The sequence below is a fragment of the Pseudonaja textilis genome, chromosome 10 (assembly GCF_049901715.1).
Source record: "Pseudonaja textilis isolate UNSWEBS1 chromosome 10, rPseTex1.2, whole genome shotgun sequence".
In the NCBI taxonomy this organism is placed as follows: domain Eukaryota; kingdom Metazoa; phylum Chordata; class Lepidosauria; order Squamata; family Elapidae; genus Pseudonaja; species Pseudonaja textilis.
In genome coordinates this window covers 23,140,182-23,167,625 of record NC_141999.1, presented here as the reverse complement: position 1 = coordinate 23,167,625, position 27,444 = coordinate 23,140,182, and the positions used below count along the sequence as shown (strand labels likewise).

Below are 27,444 nucleotides of genomic sequence, written 5' to 3'. Positions count from 1 at the left end.
CTGAAAAACTCAAGAGCCTGTTTTGCTTTAATTAATTAACATTTAACAGCCACAAAGGTGAACCAATTCACATTTCCCAATAAAGGAAACTCAGCAGTAGAAGTGTTTCCTATCTGAGTAGCGGACAGAATGTCCAATGTCCCCTGAAATTTAAATTTAAATTAACAGTTAAATTAACTGACATCCCTTTTTATTATTTCCTAACTCCTAATTTTTAAACCTAGAAGTCTTCTTTTTCTTCCAAGGAGTTACTTCCCCTTGGCAAATATCACTGATTTTACAATGAATGCCCAAATTGTAATTTTCCTTCTCCCGTTTTTAAGAAGTGGATTCTTTTCCCCACATAAAATCAAGAACGATGGGAAAAGGGGAAAGGGTCTTAAAAGATTTAAGTACTTAAATTTAGGTACAAAGCCCTCAATCCCAAAAAGTTGACATCCTAGAAGAAAACAGAGATGGACTCACTGCACACAACCCCACTGCTCCAGCTAACTTGAAGTACCTCCTGCTACTGCTTCTACTACTAATACTGACGATGTTACCTAGTTTGGGTCATGAAACGTTTGCCACAAAGCAGCCAAGCTCAGAAATTTCCCCTCCGCCTCCACCCAATCAACCACAACGGTGTGTTCTGGCTGACTGTACAATTCCCCTGCTCCAGCTGCTAAATTGAAATATCTTAACCCCATGGCTATATATCCTGACCAACTGAGGTCAACAGCTTTTACCTGAGTAATGGTAGTTAGCAAGAGGATGGCCAGGCGGCTTCTGTGGCCCTTGGAGTAACATCATCTCCAGCGCTTCCTAGAATTGTTTTTAGAGAAGACGATTGTTAACTCTTGTCAAATAGAAACAGTTGGGGAAATCTGAAGATGATATGGGTGTATGCTCTCCAAACTTGGCAACTTTAAGACTTATGAACTTCAACTCCCAGAATTGCCCAGCCCAGCATGATGAGCTGAGGAATTTTGGGAGTTGAAGTCCGCACGTCTTAAAAAGTTGTCAAGTTTAGAGATCCCCGCGCTATGTTAAGCTTTAATACGATTCATTCTCTTTGGGGTTATTATTACACGTGCCATCAACTGCTATGTTTAATATAACATAATATGGTGCAGTATTAGGAGGGCAGCTGGTTAAAACGGCCTGTTTAACAAACCAGGTTTCCTGCAATGCTTGCCCCCAACCAGCCACTCCTAACTGCTGTTGGAGAGAAGCAGTCTTACCATTGGATGGCTTCCTGTGATTGTTAATTTGAAAGAGGAAAAACGGGAGGTGGGGGGGTTGCATGTGTCAAAAAAGCTCACAATGTTGGGCTTAACCAGGTTGAATTATTTCTCTCTCTAAACAAGAGTCTCCCTCCTAAGGCAGGACATGCTTACATCACCTGTCATATGAGGAACTGAATACAGAAGCTTCTCGGGTAAGCCAAGTTTGCTTCTCTGCTCAACAGGAGTTAAGGTGGTAACTTGGTTATACCCTGCAATGCATTGTGTCAATCCAGTAAGAACTGTACTTGTTCCAGGACAAAAAAACCTGGCTTGCTCTAAGTTTTAACCAGTGTGTATGTCAGGCGCAAGCAAGTCGAACCACTTGTGGTGAATCTGACCAAACAGAAGTTGTGTGCTGCTAGTTGGCTGTTACAAGAATCTCGTCAGACTTGGGAACAGTCAGATAAGGCTTCAGGGACTCTGGAGGAGATCAGGCCGATACCGGTGTCTGCACTGCAAGGACTCTAAGCTTGGCACCCACTTAACACCTCCCTCCATTGGCTCAGGGATTAAGATGTCGGGCTTGTCAGCTGGAAAGCCGACAGCCCAGCTTTGAGACCTGAGCATCATGCAATGGGGTGAGAGCTCGTCTCCGCCTAGTCTTGCCCACCTAGCGGTTTGAAAGCATGCAAATGCGAGTAGATAAGCAGGTACCACTTTGGTGGGGAGGAAACCGCGCTCTACGAGGTCATGCTGGCCACATACGGCAACGATCAGCGGAGTAAAATCTACAGGGACTCCTTTTCGGGATTTCTTTCTTTTTTTCTTAATGTGCCAGTGTGTTCACAGAACAAAAAAAAGTGTCAATAAAGGTTAGCTTTCTTTTTTCTTTCCAGTCCAGCTGGAGAATTCCATCCCAGCATCTTACCAAAATGTTTCCTTGGGCTTCGTGCAGACAATGTATGGCTAGTTCTAAATTGGTCCCTCCGCCTGGCATCGCGCTGGAGCAGGCCAACTTTAGCAGATCTGCCACTGCAAGTGAATTCGTTTTTAAAAGGACTTGGTTAAAAGTTCTGCTCAGCAGGAATGACAACTACACAGGCAGTCCTCGACTTGCAACAGTTCATTTGAGGTGACCGCGCAAAGTTACAACAGCCACTGAGAAACAGTTGAGCTATGACCCGTTTTTCACACTTACGACCGTTGCAGCATTCCCACGGTCACGGGATCAAAATTCAGCCACTTGGCATCTGACCTGACTTATGTTTATGATGGTTGCAGTGTCCTGGGGTCATGCGATCCCATCTTTTCAGATTCACTTAACAACTGTGTTACTCACTTGACAACTTGTAGTGAATTGCGTTAACAACTGTGGCAAGAAAGGCCATAACATGAGACAAAACTGACTTAATACATTTAGCAACAAAAATGTTGGGCTCCACTGTGGTTGTAAGTCGAGGACTGCCTGTAGAAGTCAAAGAAGTGTGCGCATGTAGGGTGGGAAGAGCATCAAAGAGGGGAAAAACTGTCCCCACACCTTTTTTCTGGGTCTCCTTGTTGGTGACAATGTCTCCCCAGGGCTTCCAGACTAGCGAGGCTGGGTGCTCATAGTCCTCTATATTCGATCTGTCTTGGAGATCGGGTATATCCGCCTGGAATCGGCTTCCGATGTTAATGTGCCTGAAATGACAGAAAAGAAATGTGAAATTCCTTTCTTTAAAAAAAAAAAAACATGAATGAGGAGGTTAACTATTAAAAAGAAAAAGAAGAAAAAAAAGTTATTAATAGTTATTAATACATGGATACGTATAAGAAAAATAAAAAAAATATAAAAGAAACAATAGGACAGGGACAGTACAGACCTCTTAGGAAAGGGGTGAGGTCAATAGTGGACAGTCTAAGGTTAAAGTTTTTGGGGTTTGGGGAAGAAACCACAGAGTCAGGTAGAGTATTCCAGACATTGCACCACCCTGTGGCTGAAGTCGTATTTCCTGAATCAAGTTTGGTGCGGTTAACCTTGAGTTTGTATCTATTGTGTGCTCTTGTGTTGTTATGGTTGAAGCTGAAGTATTCATTGACAGGTAGGAGATTGTAATGTATGATTTTATATACTATACTTAGATCGGACCGAAGGCGGCATGGTTCTAGGTTCTCTAGGTCTTGAAAACTGTTGGTGGAGATTCTTAATCATCCAGGTCATAGTTGTTTCAAAATTGCTCCTCCCCCCCCGGGGGGCAAATGGACTATTTTTTTCCTTGAGGAAACAGGATACTGTTTATTTAAATTAGGGGAGTTAAGCACAGAGCAATCTTTTTTTAATACCATCAGGGTAATACTTCAGTCTTGCAAGAGCACTTCTTTTCGGGTCACACCAAGGCAGTCCAACGATAATCGCCTAATGAAATTATGAGAAAATTTCATTAGGACAGGAGATGGGTTCTTAACGGGTGAATTTTTAATTGACACAAATGAGACCAGGGAAGGTTTTCTCAGTGGAAGCATCCTGATTACAGGTCCTCTCCTAAAAGTGAGGCTCATCGCCGATAAATGTAAAAACAAAGTCCAGGCCATTTGATTTTGCCAGCTTTTCACAGGCTTGTTGGCTGGTTTTTTTTTTTCCCCTGTTTTCAATTGTGTTGTCAAGTTTGTCTTTTGTTGTTTTGCAAATCGCCTTGTGAGGCTAAAAGAATAAAAACGTGTGTATTAAAAAGCCAAGAGGAGAAGATTTGAACAGAGAATACATGGAAGAAAAAAAATGGAATAGTTACGACAGTTGGAATATTGCGCTTGCTAAAGCTACACATCATCAAAACAGGAGAGAACATTGAGGTGTTACTGCAACCACTGAGTAACACTGTGGTCGTGTCACTTACGGTTCTATGTTAATTTTGGTGGTATCTTTCACAAGAGAGAATAAAAGGGCTCCATCCATTCCATCTAAAAACAAAAGCACAAGTTAGAAACAAAATCAACGTTTATGGAATCTTTCTCTTCTCTTTTATCATTGTCATCTGCAACCTCAGAAGCAGGATGGAGGATTGAACCCGGATGGTTTCTTCAGTTTTTTTCGCTGCTCTTTTACGGGTTCAAACACAAGGCTTTTCCAAAAAAAAAAAAATGTATTTTTTTTTTAAAAAAACCCAAAGGCAAAAAAAGAGAGATAAAAAATGCAGGTGTTCAGGGAGGGCAGACCATTTTCAACAGATTGTTTATTTATAAATTTTATTGGACGCCCACCTTACCACAGGGTAACTCTTTATCAATAACTATGATAAATAAAGACGGAACTATACTCTTTTTTTGTGGGGGAGACTGATTGGAAGCAGGAAAAGGAACACTATATAAATGAGAGAGGAAGGAAGGAAGGAAGGAATGAAGGAAGGAAGGAAGGAAGGAAGGAAGGAGAAAGGAAGAGAGAAAGAAGAGAGAGAAAGAGGGTGGGAGCAAGGACAGAAAGAAGGGAGGGAGGGAGAGGAGGAAGGAAAGAGAGAGGGAGGGGAGGAAGGAAAGAGAGAGGGAGGGGAGGAAGGAAAGAGAGAGGGAGGCAGGATACAAATAGTGGATTTATTTTACATTGGGCAGCTTCATGGAAATGTCCCAGAGGATGAGGGGCCGGGTAAATTACCTAAAACGGAGGTGTACATGGAGACAGGAGTGGGATTTGTCGAAGTAGAGTAGAGGGTGTTGAAGTAGAGCCCGGAGCCCTCGCGGATGGGGCTGAGCATCGGGGGTGGCGTGTACGGAGAGCACTGCATTAAGCCTTGAAGAAAATGGTCCATGAGGAAGACGGGGGAGCGAAGGTTACTCTGGTAGCATCCCCCAGTACCAGGCTGAATCTCATTCCCAGCAGGTGAAGGAGGTGGGATGAGCAGGGATTTGGGGTGAGCTCGCTTCTTCTTCTTCTTGGGGGGCATGCCCTCCTGGAGATCCTTATCATCCTGGCTTTCCTTCTCGTTAACCTGACCCAAAAGAAATGGGAGTCGAGGACTTTAGACTGATTACCTGGGAAAGCAAAAAATTAAGGTAGCCTGCACAAGCAGTGCATCCTTAAAGGAATACCGTATCTTCGCCCCAACTATTCAAGCTAGTCAAGACTACCTAGAATCCCAGTGGACTATAGGTGGGAATGTTACGATGCAGGGATCCTGCAGTTATAGGATCCAGTCCAGCCATGGCTCTCTAGAATCCACTATACTTACCCTATCAAGCAGTTTTGACTTAAGAACCTTCTATTTTTTTCCTTTTCTTTTTAACGACCCCGTAATCTCTTGCATCGGGATGGACTCAGGGTGACTGAATGGAGCTGAGCGTTTACTGGCCAGATGCCCTTCCCAAATGCCTATGTGGAGTTCGCAGCAGATTTTTTTTCATTGCGCCCAGAGAAAGAAATATCTGTTCGCTACCTAGGATTGAAGTCACAGCCTCCTGATTGTGAGGAGAGGCTACTACACCCATCTAAGAAGTTTCTCCTATGCTTAGTTCAAATCACTTGCCTTATGAGTTTTACACTAGTTACGCTGTTCTTTGCAATAACAGAAAACAAATCTGCCTCAACTGTTATGACGTGTCTTAAAATTATTTTATTTATTTGTACTATCCGCCCTGTGCTATCTTTACAAATAACTCAAGGCACTGAACATATTCAACACATTGTTCTCCTCCTATTTTCCCTGTAACAACAACCCTGCGAGGTGGGTTGGGCTGAGACAGGGGAGTCACCTATTTCTAAGTCACCCAGCTGTTTTTTCATACTTAAGGCGGGACTAGAACTCACCGTCTCCTGATGAGTGGCCCAAAGTTACCCAGCTGGCTTTCATGGCTAAGGCGGGACTTGAACTCATAATCTCCTGCTTTCTAGCGTGGTGCCTTAACCACTAGACCAAACATACCTAAGCCACCAGAATTGGTTTTCTCTAACCCTAACCCCACAACCAATCCCGACAACCAAAGATTTTATTGATATCAGTCTACCAAGACAAATAACAATCAAGATCCACCCAGAGTACCAAATACGTCAGATTTGATACCACATTCAATGTTATCTCCCCCAGAGAATCCTAGGAATTGTAGCCTGTCAGACCTATTCAGAAAATCCTTTATCTGTACCGCCTGCCCCATGCCCAGAGGATTTTAGAAACTCGACACTGAATAACCGTAGGGGGAAGGGAATCAATAGCCAGATAAAAAAAGAATTACTGCTACAATCTTTTCACTAAAAAAAGTACTTTAAAGAAGGTTGAAAGCTGCAGTCCTGAAGGGAAACTGAAAATGCCAACTCCGTTGGCGATGCGATTATGACATCACTATGCTGTTCTTCCAGCTACAGCCTTTCCATCTATAAATGTTGACCTAGGACAGGGAGGGAGATTATGGTCCCTTTATGACTTGTGGACTTCAACTCCCAGAATTCCTGAGCCAGCATGGAATTCTGGGTGTTGAAGTCCACAAGTCATAAAGGGGCTATAGTAGTTCCCCATTATTGAATTAGGACTTCACTCTCTCACTTAGCATTGATAAAAGCTGGCGCTGTCTGGCAGGTCCCAAATGTAGGAAGCCTTTAGAACACACAAATTTGTAATTTCACCCACAGAGTGATTTAATGGCCGGATGCCCTTCCTGTTGCCAATGCGGAGTTTTGTTCAGCAAATATCTTCCCGCTGTGCTCGGAGAGAGAAATATCTACTACTTCTACCTAAGACTGAACTCACAGCTTCCTGATGGTGAGGCGAGAACTCCACCTCTAGGCCACCGCACCACTCCATTTCACCCACTTAAATTTCACCCGCTAAACGGCTATAAAATGGAGGTTTCTGTTCCTCCGCTGGATTTTAACTCAGCGGCAGGCCTACCATATCTGCTGAGGACATGATGCTTCCACTTTTCTTTGGGAGGGACAGAAGAAAGACGGAGAAATCCCCATGGAGGAATTTAAGAAGCTGAGCCACTGTGAAGCAGAGGGCCGGGAGAACTTCTAGGCCCAACCAGGAGGAGAAGAGTAATGGCCTACGTGTGGCCTGCTTTCTTTAGGGTTTGACTTGTGACATAAACATGGCTGGGCTCGAATCAGGATGCTGGTGACCTGCATCACAACTGGGTCATGATTAGGTGGTTTTAGGCAGATCACTGTTTCTCAGCCTTTTCCCAGGCAAGCTCACAGGCAGATATAAGCCCTTACAAGATAGCAGTAGCATTTAGTATTTAGGTTTATGTATAAACAGCCGGGGTCTCCAACCTGGACAACTTTACTCCCAGAATTCTGGGAGCTGAAATCCACAAGTCGTAAAGTTGCTCAGGTTGGAGATTCCTGCTTTACAGAACTCTCTGGGCTTCATATCTTATCTTGCCCTGGTGGTGCAGTGGTTAACTGACTCAGCCTGCAGTTCGATCCTGACAGGGTTCATGGTTGAACTCAGCCTTCCGTCCTTCCGAGGTCGGTCAAATGAGGACCTGGATTGTTGGGGGCAATTATGCTGACTCTGTAAACCACTTAGAGAGCTGGAAAGCACTGTAAAGCATCATATAAGTGGTATTTCTCTTCCTTTCCCCCTTTCTCCTTCCTTCCTTCCTTCCTTCCTTCCTTCCTTCCTTCCTTCCACCCACTCCCCTCCACGGTGCACAATGATTAGAATCCAGTATTGCAGGCGAACTCTGCCCACTGAAAGCAGTTCGATCCTGACCGTCTCAAGGTTGGACTCATCAGCTTTCCCTCCTTCCAAGGCCAGTAAAACAAGGACCCAGATTGTTGTGGGGGGAAGATGGCTGACTCTGCAAGCCGCTTAGAGAGGAATGTAAAAGCATTGTGAAGCGGTATATAAGTCTAAGTGCTATAAGCAATTTTTAAAAACGGTGCATTTTTTTATTCTTCAAAACGGCCAATTCTGCACATGCTACACAACGTGGAAAGTTGAATTCCATGAATTGCTGTTGTTAACCAGAACTTGAAAGCAAATCATGTTATCTCTGTAATTTAAAATTAAGACTAGGAATCACCACCCACTTGCTGTTGGTTGGCAGCCATTATGGGTACCGAGACGGGCATCACGATCGGGGCCACTGCTCCATCTTCCAAAAATCTTTTCGTTTCGGGAGGAACCGCTGCTGCCTGGAAGGGCCACTTCTGAGGATGTAACTGCTCTGCCTCATAGGCCTTAAAAGGAAATATAAAAAGGAAATATGTATTCCGGCAATAAGACTGCAAGCTGAAACGTAAATGCTGGTTCGCTCTTTTAAACTGCAGGTAGTCCTCAACTTAATGACCGTAATGGAGCCTGCTCATTACGGTCATAAGTCGTGACCATCCTAAAAGCAGACAGTCACATGACTGACCCAATTTTACGACCTTATTGCAATGGTCAGTAAGTGACTCTGCAATAGTTAAAGCAAACCCATTGTTTGTCATGGGGTATTTTTACCCGAGAAAATCGGAAGTAAACACTGGTTTTCAGCCAAAAAGTTGTAAATTGCAGGCACGTGATGCTGCAAGTGGCCGTAAAATGCCTAGTGCCTGAAACACGATCACGTAACCTGGTGGGGAGGGGCACTGGGTTGGAACTTCTGTCATAACTTTGAACGGTCGCTAAATGACAGCTCGTAAATTGAAAACTACCTGTCTTCTGTCCCAGATTCTGTATTGGTCTTTCCAAAAGACTTATTCCGGAAATAAAGATTTAAGATTTAAAAAGCAAGCGGAGAGAAATATCTTTTTTCTTTTTTACAACCCGGTAATTTCTTAATTCGGGGTAGAATCAGGGTGACTGAATGGGGCTGAGAATTTACTGGCCGGGTGCCCTCCCTGATGCCTAGGTGGAGTTCTGTTTGCAGCAGATATTTTCTCTTTGAGCCCTGAGAGAGAAAAACGTCTGTCACTACCTAGGATTGGACTCTCCACCTTCCAAGTGGGAGGGGGGAGTCTTCACCACCAGGCCAACCTGGAAAGGAATGTCTAATGAAATATATTAAAAAAAAAATCCAAATTGTTCACATTCCCCCTTTCAAAGCTGTTATAAAACTGCAGTCCTGGATAGATTTAACTGGCCGTTAAATATATTCAATTCTAGACATACCTTCCTGGAAACCAACCCTAAGTAATAACCACACCGGGATACATTCAAATATAACAGTCAAAAGACTGGATTGAAGATTAATAATTATTAACATTTTGTGTAGCGATTTCTGAACAATCGAAGCATTCCACACGCATTAGTGCAACTGTCTTCTTTAAAATAGCTTCCTATCTCCCATTGGCAAGTTCATCATCGCTTTTTAATGCAGTGGGTTGTTTTTTTTCTACATGGATTATTAGTTGCCTGGAGCTTTTGCTGGCACCAAAAAAAAAGCTTAATAGTAAAAGAAGTTCTACAGTACAACTGTTGAGAAGAGGACGAAAGCAGCACATCTCTCTTAGCATATTGTCTCCCCGAATACAACCTGGCAATATTTTGAGTTTTAAAAAATAGCTTTGATCAGAAATAAGAAACAAAGTATGCAGACTTCTTCTGGAAACCTTAGCAAAGATCTGGGGATCCAAGGTAAGGAATGCAGTGAAGCAGACTACCAATAAAAAAAAAAAAGAATATTTGTAGCCCAGGGCTGAACTGTGGGGTCCTTGATGCTCTCGGAGCTTGGTGGTTTCCTTGCAGACATTTCATGACCCACCATCAGTGTTAAAGGAGTGGGGTGTGTGGGGAAGAGGAGGAAGAGGAAGGGGAAAGGGAGGAGGAAGATTGTGGGGTCCTTGGTGCTCTCTGAGCTTGGTGGTTTTCTTGCAGACATTTCATTACCCAACTAGGTAACATCGTCAGTGCTAGTAGGGAGTGGGGTTTATGGAGTGGAGAGGAGGAATGGGAAGGAAGAGGGGGAGGAGAAAGAGGAGGAACAACGAGAAGGGAGCGGTGGGGGGACTGTGGGGTCCTTGATGCTCTCGGATTTCTTGGTGGTTTCCTTGCAGACATTTCATTACCCAACTAGGTAACCTCATCAGTGCTAGTGAAGTCTGTAGGGGAAGCGGGGCAGGAGGTGGCAGCAGAGGACTGTGGGGTCCTTGATGCTTTCTGAGCTTGGTGGTTTTCCTGAAGATGTTTCATTACCCAGCTGAGGAACATCATCAGTGTTAGAAGCGGGTGGGGTTTATAAAAAGAGAGCAAATCTCGCTGCCCTCGAGCGTGGATGACGTTCCCTAGCTGGGTCATGAAACGTCCGCAGGAAAACCGCCAAGATCAGGGATCGCCAAGGACCCCACAGAGAGCAGAACCGAGACGAAAACGTTGAGGTTCATCCTCCGCGACGGCCTCCTCCTTTTCACGGCGTCCTTCAGCATCAGTGACAACAAACATTCATTTACCAAGGTGAGATTCCCTTTACCTGCTGTTTCTCCTTCCCTGACGGAGACTGCCACTGCTCACCACAGAAACACATGTGGCTGTTCAGGCCCCTTTCGGTATAAAACAGCTGATTGCAGGTTGCACAGCGAAAGCTGTTCCCTTTCTCACTCCTGTCTCCAGGATCTGCCTCAGACTTACTACTGTTGGCAACAATCGATGCAAGCAAGGTGAGAAACGCAGTATTAGGAAGCTCAAATGTCTATGTTATGATTTATACTCCAGCCTTATTACAACCCCTAACTATGTTCTTGGACTTCAGAGAGGCTTTGAAGTCCGGGGGTGGATGGGTGGGGGAGGGCTTCCATTCGCCGCTGAGCTGTGAATTGGGGAAGGAATCTCTCTGGGACACCATAGATAAACAAGGTCTGTCTGAGACATGATAACTGGGAAGGGAAGAGCTGCTTATGCTGCCAGCTCAATCAAATTTATTGTTTATTTTCACTGCAAAAGGCCTGCCTATAAATCACTTTCAAAATTCCATCGTTGGAAGCGGCCGGAGTGTCTCTCTGCCTCCCGGGTGTCTTCCCCATATATGTCCTGAATTATAATCTGTTAAAACGCTGGAAGCTTACTTACCTAACTCAGTTTTATTAGCCTGAGGAAGAGAACCCTCACATTCTAGTTCTTCCTGGGCTTTTCCCAAATTCTCTCTCTCTGATAGAACTAAAATGAAGAATTATTATGAGCGGGCCTGGTTTCCACTCTCTTTTGGTTTTATTTTCGGGATGCCTTTATCAGTACAGATGAAATTACTTGAACAAAAACAGTGTGTGTGTCTGTGTGTCTGAGTGTTTATACAACTATGGTGAAGGATATTTGTTTTGTAACCATAATTGCAATTAAATCTCTTTGTGTGTGTGTGTGTGTGTGTGTGTGTGTGTGTATGTGTGTGTGTGTAAGTTTATGTATACACACATACACACACACTGGAGAGAGAGATGGAAAGACTTATAGTCAGATATAGCTATAGATGTACACTGTATATATATTTCTGTATGTGTACGTATGCATATATGTGTCTGTGTCTCTGAATGTATGTATATACATACACATACACTAATATTTTAGGCAGGATTAAAGCATAATACACCCCTGCTTACCATCCAGGAAAAAAGCACTCCTCTTTGACGGCGTTAGTAAAGCTGTAGATATTTCCACCCTGTGTTTTAGAAAGGAAGGAAGGAAGGAAGGAAGGAAGGAAGGAAAGAAGGAAGGAAGGAAGGAAGGAAGGGAGAAAGAAAGAAAGAAAGAAAGAAAGAAAGAAAGAAAGAAAGAAAGAAAGAAAGAGGAAGGAAGAATGGAAGGGAGAAAGGAAAGAGACAGAGAGAGAGAGAGAGAGAGAGAAAGAGAAATAAATTAAATACATATACAAATAGGGGTTTTTTTAATCCACAGATGAGGGCTATTATTTAGAAGCTTTTCAAAGGTAAAGATTGTCATAAACGTTTCTGAAATCAGGCTTGATTCCTGGTGCTGAGACAGATACATACCTATGAACACAGGCAGTCCTCAACTGACAACAGTTCACTTAGTGACCGTTCAAAGTTACAACAGCACCGGAAAAAAGCCACTTATGACCCTTTTTCACAGATAGGACCGTTGCAGCATCCCCTGTGATTTGCATCTGGAGGTTTGACAACTGACTCACATTTATGACCGTTGCAGTGTCTCGGGGTCATGCGACCTTCCGACAACCAAAGTCAATGGGAAAGCCAAGCTCATTTGAGAACTGCAGGGGTTTCACTTAACAACGGTAACAAAGTAGGTCTTAAAATGGGGCAAAGCTCACTTAACCACTGTCTCACTTAGCAACGGAAATTTTGGGCTCAACTGCGGTTGTCAGTCAAGGACTACCTGTGTCGCCTCTGTGTACCTCACTGACCATTCCCAATTTGTTGTCGGTCAAACGGTGGCTTGGACCTCACCTTTCTTTCTAGCGTCTTGCCATTTCTAACTCTTGTTGCTTTTTAACAATGGACATTTTTTTTACATCTTTGGGAGCCCAGCCCACCCCAGTGGCTCTTCTGTGACTAGTGCAAGGTCCTTCTAAATCAGGGGTGTCCAACCTTGGCAACTTTAAGACTTGTGGACTTCAACTCCCAGAATTCCTCAGCCAGCAAAGGCTGAGGAATTCCCTCCCAGAGGAATTCTGGGAGTTGAAGTCCACAAGTCTTAAAAGCTGCAAGGTTGGACACCTGTTCTAAATCATGGCTGCCAACTTTGGGCAGGTTCCTAAAATACATACGATTCCAAATATTCATCAGCCCCCAAAACTGATGGTTTCCGTCTGTCCCAAAGGTGCCTTTCAACCCCCCACACACCCACCCAAAAGGCAAGTCGATTCTGTTTTCTTCCCTGGGAAACGTTTCACTTCTCATCCAAGAAGCTTCTTCAGTTCTGGACCAGGAGCAAAACATTTTCAAGGAAGGGAAGGAAAAAAAAAACAAAAACCCAAGGAAATCCAGTTGCCTTTTGGAAAAGCACTCTTGGGACAGCCATGACCTACATCAGGGGTGTCAAAAGGCCCGTGGGGTGCTTAGATCTGGCCCGTGGGGCGGGGCGGGCCTGGGATTCAAAAATCAACCACCAGTTCTCTGCTGGGCGTGGCCATGGTGGGCGTGGCCTGCCGGAACTTCCAGGAGGGCTCCCCAGAGTCCGGAGGCTTCCCTCGGGCCTCTGGGAGGGCGAAAACGCCCCCCCACCCCGGGCTCCGGAAGCCGGAAACAAGCCTGTTTCCAAACTTCCGTTTTAGCCTGGTTTTTTTTGCCCTCGCAGAGCACCTGCACGGTTCCTGCACTTACCTGCATCCAAAACGGGCTGTGTGGGGACTCCGGGGAGGGGAAGGGCAGGGTGAGCGGTGCCAGCCAGTCAGTTCAAATGTAAATTTAACATCCGATTCGCCCGGAACGGCCCGAACCGGCTGAATCCCACCCCTGCCCGTGGGACCGGCCTGTGGTGCCACCGCCAGCGAAAACGGAGCTCAGGGGAGAGGCGTGGAGAGCTGCAGGCGGCTGTTATGGTCCAACACCGAGCTCGAGTGGGGGGGGGGGCGCGTTTTCGCTGGCAAAGGGCTGCCGGAGGCCGTCACATCTGAAAACGGATGTTGAGCTGGCCACACCCACTGGCCACGCCCTGCCCCACAAGGTCAAACACAACCCTGAGGTGGCCCTCAATGAAATCGAGTTTGAGCTCCCTGACCTAGAGGACTGATAATCTCCACAGGGCCTATTCCAATTTCTTTTCTTTTTTTTTTAAAGGCCTTAAAAACCTGCCTGGATTCTGTTGAAAATCGTCAGCTTGGGCTTCGCTCTGGACATGCTCTCAAACGAGGTGCTGGGCAAGGAAAAGGAAGCCATGGCTACTTGACTAGGGGAGGCCATGGAGCTGATGTCAAACTTGGGCTTCTCCTTCCGGCGGGGTCTACCGCTGCGGGAATGTCCTTTGCTGCCGGGCTCTTTCGTACACGCCTTGGCCTTCTCTTTCTTCCTGGGCAAAGGAGAGTCGTTTTCCAGCTCCCTGGGCTTCCCGTAAGTGTGGTTCCCTGGGGTGTTTTCATACAAGGCTGATTGGTTGGGACTGGGAAAGTCTTTACACTCGAGGCACCTTTTGGAAGGCCGGGAGTGCTTGGCGTGGGAAACGCTGCTGGCGGTTGCCGAGGGCACGGCAGACGAATGGAAAGAGGGCAAAGGCGGCTGGTGCCCGTCTTTTTCGAGGTCGGGCAAAAAATCCCCTTGAAACTGAGTCGAAGGAGGCCCGTCGTTTTGCACCGGCTGCGCGGCCGGGCGAAGCAAATCCGCCTGCTGCGGAAACCCACGGAGAGCCGGCTTGGCTCCTGCTGGTTCGGCCTCCTTTGACGGGGCTAACACCTTGGTGTGGGACACGACGTGCTGAGATTTGGTGATCCTCTGGAAAAGGTGGCTCTGGAGCTGATCCTGGCTCAGAGAGGAGGACTCCTTGGATTTCACGAACAGCTGCCGGAAGAGCGGTGTGGCCTCGCCCTTCGGAAGGAGGCTGTGTTTCGGGGCGTCCGAGAGTCTCGCCACTGGGCTAAACGTCTCTTCGAAGCACTGGAGTCTGGCCTCTCCGGACGCTTTCCCGTGGGTCTTTAAAGAAGCCGGAGGGAACGGCAAAACATCCGGACACTCGAAGGTGGGTCTCACGGAGTCAAACGCGTGGGACGGTCCCACGATCCCTTGGGAAGCTTCGTGGCCGCCGGAAGACAACTGAGCAACGTAAAGGCCGTGTCCTTTGGCTTTGGGGCCGACTGGCGGAGCTGCGTTTCTGGCCCATGGGACGCCGCTGCTGGGCTGCTGGGTGGGGGCAGGAAACTTCTGGCCCCTGAATAAGGGGAAACGAGGCATGCCGCTGTTGGACCAGTACTCCAAAGCGCTGGCTTCTATAGGGAAGTCGCGTTCCACGTGGGAAGGCCTCTCTGGCAAATTTGCATGGCTTTCCGAGGGCCCAAGTATGGATAAATTCCCCGTGTTGATTATAGTGTACATGCTGGAGGAAGGTAAGTTCTTTTGGCAAGGATAGATGTCCTTCATCGCCTTCTCGCCAGGGTTTTCTCTCACGGCGGTAGCGCTGCACGAAATCTGACTGTAGACCGAACCGGAAGGTGGAAAGGCCCCCCTGGAGTCGGTTTCACCCTGCCCCGTGGATGAGGAAGGCGCGGGCGGAAGCTTTGGGCCGACCAAGCTGCTGACGATACACCTCAGCAGGTCTCGGTTGGGCAGGAGGGAATGATTGGGCGCTGGCGATTCGCCCAGGCTTTCCGCCGCTCTCAAACTGCTCTGCCCCGTCTGGGCGTGTGGATCGTGTGGAGGTGGTGTGCTCTCGCAGGCTTCCTCCTCCTTCAGCAGACGCAAACCATGGTGCATTTCATAATGCCGGCGCAGCGATCGGTGGTCCGAGTAGCTCTTGTTGCAACCTTCTTCTATGCAAATGAAGGGTTTTGTTTTCTGGTGGGTGAGCATATGACCACTCCTGATGGGTTGTTGTTTTTTTTAAATAAAGAATAAAGAAAAAGATTAAGCCATGGAACATGCAAGTAACGTCTAGGCTTAACCCTCATTGCTGTCCAATACTACAGAAATACTGCAGAAAAAAACATTGCTACCAACCTGCCTTCCATCAAGAACCTGTCTACTGCACGAGTCAAAAAAAGGACTGTGAAAATATCTACAGGCCCCTCACATCCCGGACATAAACTGTTTCAACTCCCACCCTCAAAATGACACTATAGAGCTCTGCACACCAGAATAACTAGACACAAGGACATTTCCCCCAAAACGCCATCATTCTGCTAATTCCCTCAATACTGTCCAACTATTTACAAAGTCTGCACTACTATTACTATTCATCTTACCATCCTTCCTAGTATCTATCTGTTCCCGCTTATGACTATAACCGTGTTGCTTGTATCTTTACAATTTATATTGTTTTGTTTCCTAGTATGATTTGATTATTAGTAACCTGTAACTATCACTAAGTGTTGCATCTTACAGTTCTTGATGAATGTATATTTTCCTTAGTACATCGAGAGCATATGCACCGAAGACAAATTCCTTGTGTATCTAATCACACTTGGCCAATAAAGAATTCTATTTTATTCTATACTAAAGTCACTTCCATCCTTATACACCGATACAGATGCAAGAAAAGGAATATGATGGTTGGAGCCTCTAGTACCCAATATATCCGCTGTCTTACCCTAAGGGACTTCTGGGGTCACAGCTTCTTCAGTTGCTTTGACCACAGAAGCGGGCAGAGATTGCAGAACGATAAGGAAGGCAAGGCTGAATAAGAGTCCCTTTCCAATAATTCTGATTTATAGGGCTGAACGCTCGCCCTGGTATTTTAAAAAAAAATCAAATCAAAAGGAAAGAATCTACCATAGCCTCCTAACACAATGAGCTTTTCCTTCCCCAATCCACAAGGGCTTTTCTGTTTCAAGCTACATTCCCTCCTGTCAGTCTTTGCCTTCGGACCGAAATGATCCTGCCAAGCACAAATTTATCAATGATCGCTTGACTCCGGTTTCTATGCGAAGAAATTCGCACTTCGTGACTTCCCCTCCACAACGGGAGACCCGTAGAAAGAGGGTAGGGTGGGTATGCTGTAAAGTAGAGGTGGGGAACGATGGGCCGCCCTTTTATGACTTGTGGACTTCCAACTCCCAGAATTCCTGAGCCAGCCGTGCATTCTGGGAGTCGAAGTCCACAAGTCATAAAAGGGCGGCCCATCGTTCCCCATCCCTGTTCTAAAGGAAAGTCGCATTAACAATTTGCTAGCAATTAAGCTTATTTATGGCTTGTTCCCTGTTGCCACAAACCATCACTCAACTGCTTCCAAACCATTAGAGGAGACCTGGGCATTTTATGGTTCCCGGGCCATATCTGACCCATTGGGTTAACCCTATCCAGTCTGCATGGATTGCTTTTATTTTGAAGGGGCCTGTTATTTTTTTTTTCTCAATGTATATATGAGAAAGGGGGCATGCTTGCACACTTTCCCAGCCTTCTTGATTCATCCCTCCACAAGTCTCTGTTTCTCTGGGAAAATTGATCGCCCACCCCTGAGTTAGAGGACTAATTTTTTTTCAGGCATTAGAAATCCTTTCTTCTTTTCTTCAGCTGCCATTTCGTCCCTAGAATCCAGGCTAAACTAGTGCTGTACAATACGTGAAAACTTGGCATGCTATAAAGTTCCAGTAGCAATAGCAATAGACTTATATACCACTTTATAGTGCTTTTACAGCCCTCTCTAAGTGGTTTTAGAGTCAGCCTCTGGCCCCCAACAATCTGGGTCCTCATTTGACCCACCTCGGAAGGATGGAAGGCTGAGACCAACCCTGAGCCTGGTGGGATTTGAACTGCCAAATTTCAGGCAGCCAATAGCCTGCAGCACTCTAACCACTGCACCACCGTAGCTCCATTAAGCAGAGCTAAACTGGCAGCTTTGCCTTTTTTTTCGGGACAGGAAAAAACGACAGCACATCCGACTGCCTGGCTCTGAGTGGATTCCACCCCTAACTACGGTATAAGCTTATTGTTTACGTAGCACTTAAGTCGTTTTGTGTCAAGGGGATACCTACAGGTGGTCCTGTCGCTTGAAAGCTTTGCTGCAGATCTTACAGATGTGCTTCCGTTCCTGGCTGTGAGTTACGTAGTGCTTGCTCAGGGAACTGGTGCTGCTGAACACCTTCCCGCAGAGGCTGCAATCCAAGAAGGGGGCTTGGAGGGCGTTTTGCTGGGGTCTCCCTTTCTTCCCGCTGCCGGAACCGGATCTGCCTCCTGGCTCCACTTCTTTTGGTGCCGAAGGGGCAGGAAGCCCCAATTCTAAATGAGGAAGGCCAACTTTTAGTTCCAACGGCAGAGACTCTGCTGCAAGGCACACAGTACAGGTAGTTTTCAGTTTACGACAGTTTGTTTAGTGAACTGTTCAGACTTTTATCATAGGTTTTAGTTGTTATTTATTTTTTATCTAGATAGATAAAAGCGAAATACCCCTCACGCATCATCACAAAATCTCCAGAACTGTAAAGCCTACAAACTTGAAAGTTGGCATGTAGGTTCCCCTTGGCTTCTAGGGGCTCACTAAGAGAGGATTTTTCAAAATGACCATATTAATATTTCCTATATTATGATTATTAACACGCTCTGATGTTAAGGAGTTCTACTCCCCCTCCCCACCTAGAAAGAAATCTGTTCCAAATGCAAAACACAAGCCGAGGAGTTTCAGTTTCAGAGCACCAAGCAGCTTTAGGACAGAACAGTTGAGCTAAGCCATGCCCAGGCTCCTTGCTGTCTCTTCCTTGCTCACACAGCAAAAACTGTTTCAGTTTCCAAACAGCCCTCAACTCTCTCACACACTGACAGGACGATAGCCAGATGAATACCGATGGATGCTGGTAGGCAGAGGCAGAATCACCCCCACCTTATTTTCCTCCCCCAAAACTTAAGCCCCGTCACATGGTTTCATAGCGAAACACGGGTATCAAGCTCGTTATTTTATACTAGAATTTTTAATTGTATACGCTTTGTTTCCAGCACTCCCCCATACGCATGTCCGTCCTCTTATGTAGTTGTCACAGCTGCAGCCCATGAAGAGGATCAAGGGCCTCTCCTCCCCAGTAGACCACGTCTCTCCCTGATCCTCTCCTCCCTGCGTGCCCTAGGATGGAGAGGGGATGGGCCTGGGTCCTCCTCTGACTGCTCAGCCGGCCTCTGCCCTTCCCCAGCCTCCTCCACAACCTCCGGAGCCCCACTTCCCCTCCCTGTCGGCTGTTCCTCCTCTCCCTCAGAGTCAGTCTCCACCAGGGGCATGACACTTCCCCACTGACTTTGCTTGTGAAAAGGGCGCAAAAGGGGATCACGTGAACCCCCAGGAACCAGTTGCCAAGCCCCTGAATTCTGATCACGTGACCAGGGGGATGCTGCAAAGGTTGTGCGAAAAAAACCGTCCAGGAGTCACTTTTTTTCAGTGAGGTAACTTGCAGCGGTCACAAAATGAACTGTTGTAAGTTAAGGATGACCTATAGATACAGAATGTACAATTACCTCTCTCTTTTTTTTTTTACCATTAGCCTTATCTATACAAACAATACCATAAAGCAAACCACCTCCTGGCACAGCTGTTTCTTTATATTGGCTGAGAATTCTTGACAGTTGAAATCCCAACCATTCTGGGAAAACATCCAAACTAAAGGACACCATCGAAGAATATGCAGTTTAATAAGGCCAAAGACCTGAATCCACGGCTGAAATAAAACAATTCCCCTTATACGTATTGCTACCTTAGCTCTGCACTGGACCTACTCACCGTGCAAAAGCGGTTGTGAGTCTGTGTCACAATCATCGAGCAGTTTAGCAGAATCGCAGTCTTTTACTGAGTACAAAGACAACGTGTCCAGGTTGTCTTCCAATGAATCGCTGTTTATATTTGTCGTTGAAAGGCTGGGGTCCACATCCAGGTTGTTCAGTCCAGCATAAATCATGTCTCTCATATCTGGACAGAGATCATGGCTGAATGTGTCACTACAGTCCAAAGCCTGGTTCCCCGAAAATTCAGGGAGCTGAATTTCAGAATGGAGTGAATTGTCGTCACTCAGATGATACTGGTCCATATTTAATCACGTCTGTATTTGAAGTTATTTCCTAAACACACATATATAAAAAGAAACAATGGGGCTATCTCTTCAGTCAGCAGTGTCTAAGGAATTCAATAATGGATAATGAAATTCTATTAAGCAGAGCGATTCAAAATGGTTTCTGCTAAGGAAAATCTAAAACACCAGCAAACCTATTTGATCGTTGTTTCTTAGGCCAAACAGCTCTGTCCCTTTTATTTGTAGCTCTTTTTGTTGCAGCTTTACATGTTTGTTGTGGTTTTATGAAGAGTATACATTTTGGCGTTCTGTCTTATTTTTAATTATGATACTATTCTTTTATTGCTTTGTGCAACACTCTGGGTTCTTTTAATATACTTATTAAAAATATTATTTTTAAAGCATACGTGTGATTGTTTCGTCTCTAAAACAGTACTCTTAATTTAGTAACAGGGAAAATAACCTATACTGCAAAATTACGCATGAAGATTCATGTTTGCTTAGTCGGCATTTTTCTTTTATAAATCCTTTCATTAAACATTTGCTCAGAGGTACCATTCACTGCCAATAAAGCTAAAATCATCAGCACTTATTTTTGTTTTGTATCAACAGTGAAAACAAGTAGCAAAATTTCACTTATCTGTATTTTAGACCATAACATACCTTTTGGGAAAATCCTGGAAAAGGAGTCTCCTTCGAATAAAAAGAGTAAAAGGAATTTTAACTCACATTCACTCAGAAGTAAATTCAGTATTTAATCTGAAGTTCTAATCCAATTAGTTATTTGAAGCATATGTATACTAGCTTTAAAAAAAACCCTATGTTCATAAGATGCATCATCTATAAAACACACTTGCTTGTCATTTAATTGTTATACAATCATTTACCACTAGGAAAACAGGAATGGGGTAGTTTTGAACAAGGAGGAGGGAATGAGGAATCCATTAGATAGTTAAGATAAAAAGGGAAAAAACTTTATAGCAATCAGACTTTTAGGGGATTTTTTTTAACTTTATTTAATTACATGGCTGACAATAAAAATAATAGTCAAAACACTATTTTCAAGTAATGTTAATGCAAATAAACTTTTTTTGCATTGTGTTGGTTTGCTAACAGTGGCATAACTCAGTCAATGTGCCTGTGCAAAATCATGCACTAGCTAATGTGCAAGTTTGTTTAAAAAGATCACTTTAACAATAGGAAGATTAATCAACCAAAGACTTTCAATTATCTGTTGTTCAATTTGCTCGATATTCACTTGCATCATATTGATTTTTCACAATAGTTTTTTTTTTTAAGTATTGCTCTGGTTAAAACTAAAGTCATCGTTTAAAGGAAATTGTGCCATTCTGTGCCCCAAATAAAAAAATTCTGATTGAAGAAAAAAACCTGCAGAATTTGATTTTTAAAAAAAATATTAATTAAAGGGGGTGGCAGAAAAGTAATTTTAAAAGATGCAGCCACATGATTTGAATTTCTCCAGAGTGGTTTAGAAGGAAGACCTGCAGCCACCAACAGAAAAGATCTTCCATTTCATCCACATTCTATTTCTTGGCCATAAAATATTCCATTTTTTCCCCTTCCCACATTTGCTCCTGTTTCATTCAGACAACTTTGAACCAACTAGGAAATGATTATCAAGTGGGGGGAGGATTTGCCCTGCTAGGCTTTTATGGAGTCCCATTTCAAGTTTGGCTTCTAACTTTAAAAAGTTAATTTTTTTCCCCCCCTAAAAGGTTTTCCTTCCCTTCCAGGCCAGTTCAAACACATTTTTCACTCTTTTCCCCAACTTGGCAACCTCACAACAGACTTTTTTTGGGGGCACTTCCCACTCCCCCTCAGAAGCCCAAAGCACCCCCTCTTCTGAATTTGCAGGGGCCCCAGCAAAGTCCAGGCTGTGCAATGGCTGCAGGCCCCCTTTCCTGGGGGGGGGGGAGCCTTTGTTGCACCCAGCCCAGCTTGAAGAGGGGGGCGCGTGATGGGGTGGGGCGGGAGGCCTCTTACCACAGGCCCAGAGGGAGCCCTCTTGTTTGCTCCTCGAGGGGGACCCCCGACAGGAAGGTGAAAAAGAAGAGGGGGGTGGCTTGGAAGGACTACAAAGCCTCTTTCCTGCTGGGAAATGGGGACGTTGTTGCACGCCGGGAGGGGGGAAGGCAGAGAGGGCTGTTCCCACCCTGGGGGTTTCCCTGAAGAGAGGCGGGGGGCGAGGAAACGGAGCTGTTTGAGGGGCGGGGCGGTTGCATCTGCACCTGAAGGGGCGGGGCCGAAGTTTGGCGTCTTCCCCAAAAGAAACAGAGGGAGGGATCCGAAGCGGGACCGCCCCTTTCTGAGGAGGTGGGGCAGGGGGGAGGCGAAAGGCGAGAGCGCGCGGGGCGGAGTGAGCGAGCCAAACCCAGCGACTGGCTTTACCGTCGCCTCGCGCTGGCCCCTCCCTCTCTCTCTCTTTTTTTTTTTCTTCCCTTCGACGTCATCGTTCTTCTCTTCGGGCTGGTTGGCCGAAGAGAGCGACAGCGCGCAGGCTCCGCCCTTCTCCCTTCCTCCGCCCGCGGACGCCCACGCGCCGGGCGGGCGAGCGGAGGGGGGGGGGAAAACACAAAAGGGGCGGGGCTCGCTGGCGACCTTTTTGTGGTGGGGGGGGTTCTCTCTCCTCCTTCAACTCTTTTGGGCGGGAAAAAAAAGCAGAGGAGCGCCGCCATTTTGGGAGGATGGAAGGAAAGGCGCGAAAGCGAAGCGAGGGAAAGGCGGCCGGGGCTACCTGAGGGGAGCCGCCCGTGAGGGAGAGGACGCTGAGGGTGGGGTGTTTATAAGGGAAATACCGGCGGGGATTTATTTATTTTTTTAAAAAAAAGACATGGGGATTTTTGTGTCTTCCCAGGGCAGTTCGGCGTGTGTCAGATTAAATTCCTCCGTCAGTCCCGGAAGGCGAGGTTTGCCGAATTAAGTTAAAATCGAACCGGTTGAAAGTCACTTTTTATAGTTCTTATATATGGTACTCCGGCAAGCAGCCCAAATAGGATTGGGGGTGATGGTCCAGCACACGTGGAAACAGGGCCTTATTTGTGGGTCTGGGTTTCCTTTGGGGTACGAACCCTTTTCATTCCCTCCTTGTAGACCAACCAAGCGCCATTGAGTGGAGTTTTATTCTATTATGAATCAACTTAATTTTAAAACTAATCTACGGCTTCTGTATAATTTCTTACATTCCTCAAGCATTGCAAAATTGACCACATTTCCATCATAGCGCACTGTAGTATTATGTGCTCCTGTATAATTTTTTTTATCCATGTTCTCTGCCATGTGTTAAATGAAGGTTTTGTAACCAGCTGAAAGTGTCCCTATTTTGTGGTCATGCTGGCTTAATTTAAAGAATTGTGCCTTATTTCTTTACATTCTGCCTTTATTTAAAAAAAATTTTTTTTAATAAACTCAGCGCAACAAACATGGTACAGGTAGTCCTTGACTTACAATAGTTCATTTAGGGACCATTCAAAGTTACAACAGGTATTGAAAAGAGTGACAACTTTTTCACACTTATGACCGACAAAAATCTTACCCAAATTTTTGGCCAAGTTTCATTAGTCCTTATAAAGTATTACTTGTGGCTTCGTTCTCAACTGGTGTAATTTCCATTTATTTGATCTGCACCAAAAAGTTGGGACCTCTGAAAATACGCATGGAAGGTATAATTAAACATTCCAATTAAAACAAACCAATAAACATATCAATAAAAACTATCCACAACGAGGGGTTGAATAAGTTAAGATAGCAGAGACAATTATGCAACTACAGGTAGTCAACTTATAGCCGGTTGCTTAGTGACCAAAATTATGACAGATCTCCCAAAAGGTTTTTTCCTAGTATTACCGTTTCCTGAAAGTGCAGGATCTTTTTTTCAGATCAAGTGTTGATCCATTGATAGCAACAGGAATTGACGGACCCGTCTTGTTTGGGAGAAAAGCCTGAATCTGAAACAAGGAGAGGCTTCTAGAAAGATTTGCAGATCCACAATATATGTAAGTAAAGATAATAGGAGTGTGTGAACACATTCCTATTAACAGATTATAAAATACTATTCGATTATGCAGTGAAAATATGCTATAGTCTACTTATATCTGCCAGTGTGTCAATCAAAAGACAAGCTATATTAGGACTGGCTTGAAACAACCTGAGAGAATGGCTGTGTGGTTGTTCTAAACTCAAAAAATGATGCTAAGTGTTATTCCAATTGTCAAGATACTGAATCTGGGGTCCTTTTCATAACTACCACAGCCCTCTGCTATTGATATAACCACTGAATTGTTAAAATGATTTTCAAATTTGAAAATGCATTGCTGTATTTACAATCAACATCCTTGCCCAATCCCATTGCAAAGTCCTGATTTCCTAAATCCCACGGAATGACCTGAAAGCTCATACATTCTCTATACTAGATTAAATCACGGGTGTCAAAATCAATCGCATCACGTGACATATCATGTATCGCAACATTTTTTGCCTTTGCAAAGCTAGGGTGTGCATGGCCAGTGCATGACACACCTGGCCTGCAGGCCACCAATTTGACACCCTTGGTAGATGAAAAAACAACTGCAATATATAATCAAGGGCAAAATTAATGAAACAAATGTAATCCAGAAAATAAGTTTGGGGCTGTTGTCATCTTGCAAGTGAAGATTCAATAACTTTCATTTTGAATGACAGTACTGATTTTCCTAGAACACCATTCTTTACATCACAATCTTTAAAATTAGGTTGCAACTTAATAGCATCTTTTACAATCTCTTTTTCTCCTACAGTCTTCCATTTTTAATTCTCCACCATGTGAAAAATGCTAGGTAAAACTATTTCCGAGGGAACACGGGTTGTGGGGGGAGATGAGAGAGACTGATACACACCAGTCTACTTCCCCAAACACAAATCTGTCACCACACTCTGCTCCTAGCTTTGGCTTTTTATACCCAGTAAGCCTCCCCCCTCCCTCCGTGTATACAGTACAGAATTTAAAGACAGTTCAAATCCAGCCAATTACAGAGTATAAACATTACGAAGTTCCACCCTCTTTTAATTACCGAGAGTCAATCACATTTAACCTGTCTAATCAGGGTGACGAGTACTGCTTTTAGCCCGGCCCATTACTTTCTGATCCGCTTCACTTTTGGCCAATCAGGAGAGCGCTCTCTCTGGCGAAACCAGTTTTTAATTAGTATGCCAAGGACCCTTTCCTGAGTTTGCTTTCAGCTGCCTGATAATAATGCTTGTTTAAGAGGATGCCTGATTTTGATTTGACTGGCTGGAGTTTAGAACATCCGCAGAGAAGTACTCCAAAAGTCCTATTTTACTTTGATGGTTTCAGTTTTGTTTACTGTAGTTGTCAGAGCAGCAATGAATGCTGACTTCATTACTTTGGCTTAATCTGTTGGATATAAAAAGTGAGATACTACATTTTATTTTGTCTGGGCGCCAAGTTATCAAAACTAGGAAGTGTTTCCTTTAACATTGGATTGTGCAGAATCTGGCCCGTTAACAGCATTACCAAATATTATGAATCCATACTACAAAATCAACTTTACATTTGTGTTTCTTTCAATAAAAGGTAGTAGTGACCTAATCACACATTTATAATAGGTTAGAAATGTTATGAGGCTGTAGTACTCATCTATATCATTAAGCAATAAACTACAATTATTTTGATAAACACAATTGGCTTGTCCTAAATAGCCAGATTCACATCTTTGGACTACTTGAACCATTTTCCTAAACTTGTAACATTTAATTGAATTAGATTTATTTTATTTATCCCATCAGATTTATTTCCTGGTCAACTTGTTTAGGATTAGTTGTTCTACCTGCTGCCCTACACATATAATTCCGTACACCTTGCTTTACGCCATAGTACTTGGTCCTCTGGAAAGGTGCACTGGTTTACACGCTACCAAGCACAAGACATATTAAAACGGACACTATTTGGATAAAATATCATGTAATAAAGCATCATACAATAGGTTTAAAGGCTGCATTTCCGTGTATATGTTAAGCCAAACGCCATGCAGATAGATTCATGCATCATGCTAAATTACCAAAATGTAATTTGTTTGGTTTAATGTATTGTGTGAATCCAGTCATTATGTTTAAGCAAACCCTGGTCTGGCACAATCTGCTCACATCCGTGTTTATTTACCGGGTGCTCCTAAAGTGCAATCCAATTCAGGGTATCTTATTTATTACAGATTATTACACTAAGACTTGTGATTGAATTTTTGTTTAATTATAAACCTATAGTTATATCCCTATATTAGAATAAAAAACCAACTCTAGCTATCTACTAGTGAGTCCTATAAACTCAATTTGTGTAGTTGGTTCAGGGTTCAGTGAAACCAAAATCAAATCGAGCATATTATCCATAGGTAAATAAGCCAAGTCGAACACAACTAGTGTGTTGTGTGTGAACAGTAGGTTTCCAGTGAACCATGCTTCATGGCATCAATGCGTTCAGTTGGGGTGCTGTGACGGAGGCTCAGTTTATTTGGCCCAATCTGGGGTATAAAGTCCGGAAAATCTGCTTTTGTCTGCTTAAAACCAGCAGCAAGTGAATCCAGCATATACTTTTAAAAAAACCCTTCTGAAATTTTTAGTAGCATAAAGCAGGTTTAAAGTTATGTTTGGGCCTGCTTAGTGTTTGGAAAGGAGACCACTAGGAAATCCCGGGGCTGGAGATTAAACTAAAAACTATTTTTACAGCACTGCCAAGCAAACTGCACGGATGTGGCCCTTCAGTGTCAAACTTGGGAGCTTCCTATTTTTTTTTTCTCAGTGTTGAGATTTATGTACTGTTGGGGAAGGTTTTAGTCCGGAAATAATCACTCGTTCTGAAGAAATTGAACTGCATTTAGGAAGTGAGGTCTGAGTAGTGTAATCATTCCAACCTAAACTACGGCGGGGAAGACTCAACACCACACAGGCTGGCCTTCTTCCTCCGGTTTCCCCCACGGTCCGTCACATGGTTCCACGTGATCCCAAGTCTATTAATTTCTCAGTAGATCCTGCAAAAGTCCAACATCTAAATCTCCTGATGTAAAGCACGCCTAGGGTTGACGGGGTTGACACGAGGAGCGATGCCGTTAAAAGCATCCCGGTCTGAACATCCCCACCCCACCCCCCCATCCTATTTCCCCCCATCCTATTTCCCCTTGAAGGTTATTTATTTTTCTTCTAGCCCCGTCAGTATATCCCCCCCCCCCGCAAAGAGCTTCCTGAAAAGGAGAATTTCGAGCGTCCTTTCCGCCGTCCGAAGCGCCCGTCCGCAGGTCGCGCAAAGCCCGGCCGGCCGGAAGGGGGGGCGAGGGGCACAACCGAAGGCGTCCGCCCGCAGGGGGGGGGTCTGGAAGGGGGGGGGGGAGCTCCGCCGGCGGCACCTGCCCCTTTAATGCCCCCTTCCTTGACAAGCCCGGCCGACGGACGTCTCGCGACGAGGCTCCCTTTTGAGCGTGCGCGCGTGCGGCGACCGTATTTTGAAAGAGCCAGAGGGGTGGGGCAGCACCAATGCAAATTAAGCCGAGGGGGAGGAGGGAGGTTATTTTTTTTTTTTTTAATAAAAATGATTTCGCTGAAAATGTACAAATAAAACTGCCCGTTGGTGGTTCTTTATTTTTTTTTAACCTTTTTTTCCCCGCCCGCTTCGGCTTTTTCTTCCTCTTTATTTTTTATCTTTCAGAGGAAACCTTCGTCGGTTGCAATCAGGCACTGAGCTGAC

General features: G+C 44.8%; 1 protein-coding gene across 1 annotated transcript in view; it reads right to left on the bottom strand.

The window, feature by feature from the left end:
* ZNF541 (zinc finger protein 541) overlaps nucleotides 1-20,412 on the bottom strand; it is a 29,271-nt gene extending 8,859 nt beyond the window's left edge. The window contains exons 1-12 of the mRNA XM_026715412.2: nucleotides 20,361-20,412; nucleotides 19,412-19,746; nucleotides 17,685-17,928; nucleotides 13,861-15,574; nucleotides 11,689-11,747; nucleotides 10,569-10,728; nucleotides 8,206-8,355; nucleotides 4,834-5,167; nucleotides 4,082-4,145; nucleotides 2,746-2,888; nucleotides 2,137-2,240; nucleotides 729-804 (exon numbers count right to left, since the gene is read on the bottom strand). Of these exons, the coding sequence (XP_026571197.2) occupies nucleotides 729-804; nucleotides 2,137-2,240; nucleotides 2,746-2,888; nucleotides 4,082-4,145; nucleotides 4,834-5,167; nucleotides 8,206-8,355; nucleotides 10,569-10,728; nucleotides 11,689-11,747; nucleotides 13,861-15,574; nucleotides 17,685-17,928; nucleotides 19,412-19,715 (3,352 nt within the window). The 5' untranslated portion in view covers nucleotides 19,716-19,746; nucleotides 20,361-20,412. The remainder of the gene's footprint in view (nucleotides 1-728; nucleotides 805-2,136; nucleotides 2,241-2,745; nucleotides 2,889-4,081; nucleotides 4,146-4,833; nucleotides 5,168-8,205; nucleotides 8,356-10,568; nucleotides 10,729-11,688; nucleotides 11,748-13,860; nucleotides 15,575-17,684; nucleotides 17,929-19,411; nucleotides 19,747-20,360) is intronic.
* Nucleotides 20,413-27,444: the final 7,032 nt, after the last annotated feature.